Here is a 9,754-nt window from a genome sequence, read left to right as displayed (position 1 = left end):
ATGCACTTACATACTTTCTCCAAAGGACAGTCATCTGAGAGGGTTTCTTCGCTGTCCTGTGCATTGGAAACAAATGGGTATTACAAAGTGTTGCACTTTCTTCACTTTTGAAGTAAAGTTAGAAAAAGTCCACTTACTCACATGATTCAGCTACCACTTGCTTGGAAACAGGTAACATTTTTGCTGTATTGTGTAAAACTGCACAGAAGAGGAAAACACAATTTCATTACAATTAAGTATACACTGGAGAAAAATGTGATCAATACCTTTTTACATTAACTAGCCTACAAGTCAAAGCAATTAATCACTACTCAAAATTTAACATTTGATATGACTGGACCAGCCATTTGGATTATAGGCCTACTTAATTTAATGCAGCAACAAATTATTTTCCAGTGTACTAAGATAATTTAAAGCTCATTTACCAGTAATGAAGGTGTTGCTGATACTGGTCCCTGGCTTTGGGTCTAAGGAAGAGCTGACCCCAGGGATGCCCTCCACAATGGGTCGGTTTACATTCAACCCAAGGGCTAGCTCTTCTACCGGGGTGCAACGTGGGGGTGCAGGACCACCACCTGTTTTTTATTTTATTTTTTTATAGACTTTTTCTTGGTTACCCGAGCGGTATTCTGTTTTTGGACGTCTGTGCTACTTACAGCTTGTCCATAACGAACACCATGTTCAAGCATAAGGGTGTCCATCAGTGCACGTGGCATCAGGACACCCTAGGCCGGAGGTCGATGATCGACTTTGTGGTCATTTCATCTGACCTCCGGCCGTATGTCTTGGACACCCGGGTGAAGAGAGGGTCTGAACTGATCACCACCTGGTGGTGAGTTGGATCCGATGGTGGGGGAGGAAGCTGGACAGACTCGGCAGACCCAAACGTACTGTAAGGGTCTGCTGGGAACGTTTGGCCGAGTCTCCTGTCAGAGAGATCTTCAACTCCCACCTCCGGCGGAGCTTCAACCAGATCCCGAGGGAGGCTGGAGATATTGAGTCTGAGTGGACCATGTTCTCCACCTCCATTGTCGACGCGGCCGCTCGGAGCTGTGGCCGTAAGGTCTCCGGTGCCTGTTGAGGCGGCAATCCCCGAACCCGGTGGTGGACATCGGAAGTAAGGGATGCCGTCAAGCTGAAGAAGGAGTCCTATTGGGCCTGGCTGGCTTGTGGGACTCCTGAGGCAGCTGACGGGTACCAGCAGGCCAAGCGGACTGAAGCCCGGATGGTTGTGGAGGCAAAAAATCGGGCCTGGGAGGAGTTCGGTGAGGCCATGGAGAAGGATTACCGGTTGGCCTCGAAGAGATTCTGGCAAACCGTCCGACACCTCAGGAGAGGGAAGCAGTGCCCTACCAACACTGTTTACAATGGAGGTGGGCAGCTGTTGACCTCAACTGGGAATGTCGTCGGACGGTGGAAGGAATACTTCGAGGATCTCCTCAATCCCACGACACGTCTTCCATTGAGGAAGCAGAGGCTGAGGGCTCGGAGGTGGACTCGTCCATCACCCAAGCTGAAGTCACCGAGGTAGTCAAGAAACTCTGCAGCATCGCGTGGCGTTCGGGGACAGTACCTTTGGGATGGCAGACCGGGGTGGCAGTCCCTCTTTTTAAGAAGGGGGACCGGAGGGTGTGTTCCAACTACAGGGGGATCACACTTCTCAGCCTCCCCGGGAAAGTCTATGCCAGGATACTGGAGAGGAGAATACGGCCGATAGCAGTACCTCGGATTCAGGAGGAACAGTGCGGTTTTCGTCCCGGCCGTGGAACACTGGACCAGCTCTATACCCTATCTGGGGTGCTGGAGGTTCATGGGAGTTTGCCCAACCAATCCACATGTGCTTTGTGGATTTGGAGAAGGCATTTGACTGTGTCCCTCGCGGCGTCCTGTGGAGGGTGCTCCAGGAGTATGGGGTCCGGGGCCCTTTGCTAAGGGCTGTCCAGTCCCTGTACGACCGGAACAGGAGTTTGGTTCGCATTGCCGGCAGTAAGTCAGACTTGTTGGACTCCGGCAGGGCTGCCCTTTGTCGCCGGTTCTGTTAAAAAATTTTAGTGTCAGGTTTGGGGACCACACGATTTTGTCTCCACTCTTTGCGGATGATGTTGTCATGCTGGCCCCTTCAGACCAGGACCTTCAGCATGCACTGGGACGGTTTGCAGCCGAGTGTGAAGCGGCTGGGATGAGAATCAGCGCCTCCAAATTAGAGGCCATGGTTCTCAGTCGGAAAAGGGTGGCTTGCCCACTTCAGGTTGGTGGAGAATTCCTGCCTCAAGTGGAGGAGTTCAACTATCTTGGGGTCTTGTTCACGAGTGAGGGAAGGATGGAACGGGAGATTGACAGACGGATCGGTGCAGCTTCTGCAGTAATGCGGTGGATGTACCGGTCTGTCGTGGTGAAGAAAGAGCTGAGCCGCAAGGCGAAGCTCTCGATTTACCGGTCAGTCTACGTTCCTACTCTCACCTATGGTCATGAGCTTTGGGTCATGACCGACAGGACAATATCCCGGATACAGGCGGCCAAAATGAGCTTTCTCCACAGGGTGGCTGGACGATCCCTTAGAGATAGGGTGAGAAGCTCGGTCACTCGGAGGAGCTCAGAGTAGAGCCGCTGCTCCTCCACATCGAGAGGGGCCAGCTGAGGTGGCTTGGGCATCTGTTCCGCCTTCCCGAGAAGGTGTTCCGGGTGCGTCCCACCGGGAGGAGGCCCCGGGAAGACCTAGGACACGCTGGAGGGAATATGTCTCCCGGCTGTCCTGGGAACGCCTCGGTGTCCCCCCGGAAGAGCTGGAGGAAGTGTCTAGGGAGAGGGAAGTCTGGGCATCTCTGCCTAGACTGCTGCCCCCGCGACCCGGCTCCGGATAAGCGGAAGAAGATGGATGGATGGAAAACAAAGATGAACTTTGAGTAACCATAGAAACAAACTAGAACGCAATGAGTAACTTAGAAGACAAACAAGTGGCAAGAAACTGAGAACAAAGGAGACGTGACTGAAGGTAAACAAACTAAGAGGCCATGAGGGTGAAACTAAGAATAATTGTGACAACACCAATTAGATTAATTAAATGATTTTATGAAATTATGAACAATTTAAAAGTGGTGATGAAAGTAGCACGGAACTCATTTCTCATTGTGTGTGTATATTTATTGAAGGAATTTTTTGGGGGAGAAACAGCTGAGACCAAGTTGATACTGAAATAAAACATGACTGAGGACTCCATTTAGTCTGCTGAGCTATGAAAGAGAAACCATTGAGAAATATACAGCTTTGCTCTGTACATGTACATCTTTCATTTGAAAGTCACGTGAATAGTATCTGTAAAACCGCATTTTTCCATCTTAAAAATATATCTAAATTACGTCATGTGGTCTCATTGATGAATGCGGAACAATTAGTTCATGCGTTCGTGACATCAAGGCTAGATTATTGTAATGCTCTACTCGATGGTTGCCCTGCACGCTTAATAAACAAATTACAGCTGGTCCAAAACGCAGCAGCTCGAGTTCTTACCAGAACCAGGAAGTATGACCATATTAGCCCAGTTCTGTCAACACTGCATTGGCTCCCTATTAAACATCGTATACAATTTAAAATATTGCTAATTACTTACAAAACACAAAATGGTTTAGCTCCCCAGTACTTGAGCGAGCTCTTAATGCATTATAGTCCTTCACGTCTATTGCGATCTCAAAATTCCGGCCAGTTGATAATACCTAGAATATCAAAATCGACTGCTGGTGGTAGATCCTTTCCTATTTAGCACCAAAACTTTGGAACATTCTTCCTAACATTGTCCGGGAAACAGACACACTCTGTCAGTTCAAAACTAGACTAAAAACACATCTCTTTGACCTTGCATACACATAACACACTATAGACTTCTATAATTCAATGTTAGGCTGCATAGATTAGGTCATCCGGAACCGGGAACACTTCCCATAAATCCTGATGTACTGGTTACATCATTAGAAGAATGGCATCTACGCTAATATTAGTCTCTCTGTTTATCCCGAGGTTTACCGCAGTCCGCCGGATCCAGGCCGTATCCAGATCTGATGAAGGACCTGCGTCTGGACGCGACGACAATGCAGTCCTGAAGTGTCAACTAGTCTCTCCCCTGTGAAGGCCTCCTTCCCTTTACCTCAGATAGTCGTTGTCGGGATAATTCCGGTTCACGTGGCTACGCCGAAGCGATACAATTATGTATTATAAATTTTAAGGCCAGACAAGTAGTTTTTTGAGGGTTGGTTTTTTAGGGAAGGACTACATGCCGCACATATATTCAAACGTGCATACCTATAGAATGAACTCTTAATAACGCATGTGCACGCCATCAGCGTTCTCAAAGGTTCACGTTTTTCAAGTTTGCGTAGAGAGAACTTAAGAGTTTTCTGTTAAAACGGTGTCGTGTTTTGTGGCCCCTACGTTAATAACTAATAATCGTTGCGACGGAAGTGAATCAATTAAAACTAACTTTAGCTGGAAAATAACTTTATTCTAGAGCTGTCATAAAGCCAAAACAATCTCTGTTACTTTAATTTCCTATTATCAATATTTAAAAAAAAACTAAAAATAAAAAACTTCATATAGAAAATTAGACTAGATGAATGATATTTTATTTCAGAACTTTGCAATCTATGTCACCTAGTGACCAACGTTAAATTATAAACTCAGGTCCCAGCCACAGAAACCCAACAGACAGTCGAGGTTGCATACAAAACAATATACTTTATTGATGGGCCAGCAAGCATTAAATAGAAACACTAATACGTAGGAGAAAAAGTTCACTAAAATCAAGTCTCTGAAACCCTTTTGAGAGAGGTTAAGATTCAGTGACTGGGTAGCTTCTCAGTGGTTTGCTCCAGCTGTCCTCCCTCAAAACAGTCAAACGGACGCGTCCAGAGGGGCACGGTAGTCGTCAGACCCACAGGGAAAAGTCACGGTACTCCAGGCAGCAAGCAGCGAGCGTCGAGGGAGGTTCGAAGATAGCCACTCAGTCTTCGAGACAACGCCAGAACCACAGGATGGGTTTTGCTGAGGCTAAAAGCAAGCAACCACAATGAACACCAACAGTAGCAGAAGAACACACATTCACACTGTGTGGTAATAAAATATATTTACGGCCCTTCAGGCAACAATAGCGAGCGTTGAGGGGGGTTCAAGGGTAGCCACACAGTCTTCAGGACGACGCCAGGCACTGGAACCACAGGATGGGTATTGCTGAGGCTAGGAACAAGCAACCACAATGAACACCAACAGTAGCAGAAGAACACGCATTCACACTGTGTGGTAGAAAAACATAGTTACGGCCCTTCAGGCAACAATAGCGAGCGTTGAGGGTGGGTTCAAGGGTAGCCACACAGTCTTCAGGACCACGCCAGACACTGGAACCACAGGATGGGTATTGCTGAGGCTAGGAACAAGCAACCACAATGAACACCGACACCACAGATAGCAGAAGAACACGCATTCACACTGTGTGGTAGAAAAACATAGTTACGGCCCTTCAGGCAACAATAGCGAGCGTTGAGGAAATCCAACCGCAGTATACCGGTGTTCAAACAGCTAGGCCTGGGAACCTGGGCTTAACAGTTACAGAGCAGGAGCATGCATTGACCACAATGGCAGCCGATCAACCACCACCAAGCAAGACCTCTTTCTCTTCCAAAGGACCAGTTTTTATCTTCCTTCAACCCAAGCATGGCCAGCCGGTAAACAATTAGTTGGTAATTGAAATCATCAGCATCAAAGCAGAGGCAATAATAAAATTACTCAATGACAGGAAGTATCGCCCAAATATGGGTAAAAAGGTGGAGCATTATAACAAGTTCTAATAAACTAATTTCACCACATTAGTAAGGGAGGAAGCACAGTCCAAATATGGGCATAGTAGTGAACAGGAAGCAGGTTGCCAGGTTTGTCCATGAACGAGTGTCTAAAAAGAGTCAAGTAGGGCAGATTAAGTAGTAGCCACAACAAAACCCACTACAAATTTGATGCACACACACAGTGAATAACCACTAAAATTCAGAGTGCAAATATGTTCATGCACACAGTAAACACCATCACACATGATACACCACACACAGTAAGGCCCTAATGTCTCTTCCAATTAAAAAAAAAAAAAAAAGTACTGGTTCAACCTGTGACATGTAAATGTAAAAGAGAACTGGCTAATTCATTTTCTTTTAGGCTACTTTACAACTGCAGAATTCCCACAGACTGGTTTCTTTTCTGTAACACTAGTGAATTATTTACATTCTGAACACAGATTGTTTATTGCGAGCTTTAGGCCAAACACCATCTAATGACTAATCAATAGTCCTCCTTTCAATCACATTGTACAATTCTATGTTTCACACTGTTCTCAGTCTAGGATTGATCCTGGCTGTAATTAATGTGTCAAGCTGCTTATCTGTGCACTTACTTCTTTTCAGTCTTCTTTCTGGGCAGTTTTCTTAGTTCAATAGTTCCCAGAATGGGTAACACTTTAGAATACTGTTCCGTCATTAATAAATAACTGCACAGGAACAAATGAGTAATGCAATATTAACATTATAGTAATTGCTATTACCTAACAAGAAACTCTGATTAACAAATTAGTAAGAAATTGTGCTCAGTTGAATGAGGCATTTCACTATTTAATCAGTAATTATTGTTTTTTCATACGTCCTATAGGACTATACAGGTTTGTAATTAATGAGAGCAATGCATATATAATTCTAAAGTGAAGATCGTGGTAACTACAGAAATTACTTAAGTCTTTTCTACATCCTTCTAAAAGAATGACTAATTATTTGGAGGAGTATTCTAAAGTGAAAAGCATGATAACTCTCTCATAAACATTGATTACCATAGGGAGTTATCATGCTGTAACTTCGTCCGTCCGATGATGAAGACGAAAGTCAGAGAAGATCAAATATAAGTCCTTTTATTTAAATTCAAAGTAGACAAATTATCCAACGTGTAGAACCGGCAACAAAACAGCAATACACCAACAATACCAGACAACTGAAGTGAGCACACAGAGGAACTTAAATACACAGTGATAATGAGACAATGACAAACAGCTGTGATGTGTGGAAACTGATGAGTGGCGGGAAACTGAACAAAGGAAACAGGCAAAAGATGAATTCAAACTAAAAGTCCATGAAAACGAAACTAACTAAACATAATTGTGACACATGCTTTATGTTGGTGTTTTAGAATAAAGGCCTGTTCACAACAAGAGCGATAACTAGGGATAACTATAACGATAACTATATTTGTGCAGTGTCCACACCAATGTACGATATTGTTCTGTTTATTATAAATGTGTACTGCAGTTTCTCGTCTACCGCTTTAAATGCCTGGATGGATTCTGATTGGCTGTCAATGTTTGTTTTTTTTGTTCATCAGCTGAAAAAAGAAAATGTGAAAGTGATTCCAACAATATAGTTTCTCAGTGCCGTTATTGTTATAGTTGTGGTGTGGACTCTATTCTTTTATAGCGATTTTTAAAAACTTTATCGTTAGCATTATAGTTATCGTCCTTTGTGTGAACGGGCCTTTACCATTCTAGTGAAGTGTCAATGCTTAAGCTGAAATGTCCAAGTTCTAGCTTAGCTTTAATAAAAAAGCAACAATTATGCGAGTGTTATGTTATGAACGTAACTATCACATTTGGACTGCCAATACATAACATAATGTGGATAAACAAAAGTATTTAGCTTGCTCTTGTGGAAACATGTCCACATAATTTGATTTAATTGTTTTAACTTGATTTAATCAAGTTATTTGGACATGTCTAAGTTTAGTTGAGTTTACTCCATCATATGAAACCATGTCCATATATCCATCATATGAAACCATACCATGATTGAATCAAGTTCAATCTTTTTCTTTCTTTTTTTTTGAGTGTTTAGCAGATGATTTTATTTGAAGTGATTTACAGACGAGCAATTCATCATCAAAAATATATACATAATAATTATTCTTTTATTATTATTATTTATTACCAGTTGATTTTCCGGTCTGAAATGTGTTTATGCATCAAATATTTCCAATTTCATGGAATCTGTACGGTCATATTATGTTTCCTCATCCCCCGTGGGGTCCTCGCATCGACGTGTGTGTTGCAGTTGTTGACTCAGTACAGAGACGTGGAAACTGCCGGTAATCTTTTAATCATGGGAGCTTCTATAGCAACCACTTAACGATCTGTTGCTCCGGTGAAGCTGCTCCATCGTAAACTACACAATGGATTACTGGAATAAGAGTCCTGCATCACCTTTTCACAGCATTTTACAGCCGTTCTGACTTTTATATAGCAGCTTATATTTTTAGGTGGGTACAAGCTTCATTTGAGCAAATGTTTTTATTTGAATTATTGTTATTATTAATTTATGAACGTGCACATTTTTCTGCTTGTAATAAAAGGTTTTGCTGTGAACTAGTACCTGATTTGTATTCCATGGCACATTTTCTTTTCTTTCTATTCTAACATGCTTATTAACATTTCTGCTTTCAATCTCAATATATTATAGTGTTTAACAGTGAATGAGCACCTGGCAAAGGGTCTGATTACAGTGAATGCACACCCTTCCCAGCATGCACGATTAGTCAAAGTGTATCTTTCCTGCATCTGTAAATAATGAAATGTTTAAACGTACATGCGTATAATACAGGTCTGAAATAAATTATATTTAGCTACTGGTGTGTTTTTTTTTTTTGTCTGCACAGAAGCCATCTCTCCTCCTGCTCTATCTGTGTGTGGACAAGCTGTGCCTCTCTCATACCGTTTCTATGGTTACAATCACACAAAGGTCACCTTCTGGAAGTTGCTTGCGAGCCGCATGCGCCGCATGATGACAGTTCCATAATCACACTTGCAATAACAGCTGATAAAACCAGACTTCATTAGTGTGAGTGTGTGTGAATCACTCAGATGTGTTACAAGAGCCACTGCACTTCATTATAAAAGCACTTTTACTCTCACAGCAGTTATATATCAGCACTATATAATGATTTAAAAATACATAGTAATTTGTTGATCATGTTATGAATGCAATACAGCTCAGGAAGAAAAGAACATCTCTGAGGATCATACCTGATGTAATTGTGTCTTCCATATTCACCATATTTTTGCAAAATACTCTAATAGTCTGTCATTACATTACAGACAGTGGATGATATAGTTCATGAATGCAAAATGCACATGCATCTCACAGTCCCTGTACACTGACTGCTTAAACAACATTAATATTGCAAAAAAAAAAAAAAGATCTGAATATACTGGAGCAACACTGGAGACACCAGCTGCCTCCTAGTGGTTTATTTTGACATTTCAGATTTCATCACACTTCATGAGCGAAGGAGCAACAACAAAAGTGGAGCTCACACACATCTATAAATCAGCATATTTGTATTTATACGCATTAATAAATCCATATAAAGTGACACTTCCAGATTCCTGACCATTCCATCAGTCAAGGACTCAAACAAAATGTTATCTTATGTAAATGTAACCAAACAAACAGATCTCTTTGTAGCCAAAGGCTTTTTCTCCCACACTTCATATACAACAAATGATATGCTCCTTCACCTGAGTTGCTGTAATGGTTGGGTAATCATTTAATAACCAACCCCTGGATGCTCAGTAATCAGGTTACCACCCCAGACAACCTCATCTTAATTTCAAAATCTCTAATGATAGTTTTGATTGGTCATCTGTCAGCTCTCCACGTTGATGTATGGAGTTTGCTTTCATTAGCCTTTG

General features: G+C 42.6%; 1 protein-coding gene across 1 annotated transcript; it reads right to left on the bottom strand.

Moving 5' to 3' along the window:
- Window positions 1-715: 715 nt before the first annotated feature.
- LOC130091080 (uncharacterized) lies at window positions 716-9,107 on the bottom strand. The gene is made up of 2 exons (XM_056258772.1): window positions 9,086-9,107; window positions 716-1,389 (listed from the first exon to the last, which is right to left on the bottom strand). The coding sequence occupies exons 1-2, from the start codon at window positions 9,105-9,107 to the stop codon at window positions 716-718; spliced, it is 696 nt and encodes a 231-aa protein (XP_056114747.1).
- Between the last annotated feature and the right edge of the window lie 647 nt (window positions 9,108-9,754).

The sequence above is a fragment of the Rhinichthys klamathensis genome, unplaced genomic scaffold (assembly GCF_029890125.1).
Source record: "Rhinichthys klamathensis goyatoka isolate OS25496 unplaced genomic scaffold, OSU_Roscu_1.1 h1tg000006l_1, whole genome shotgun sequence".
Lineage (NCBI taxonomy): Eukaryota > Metazoa > Chordata > Actinopteri > Cypriniformes > Leuciscidae > Rhinichthys > Rhinichthys klamathensis.
Note: the sequence above shows the minus strand (reverse complement) of the source record. Positions and strands in the feature narration are given on the sequence as shown.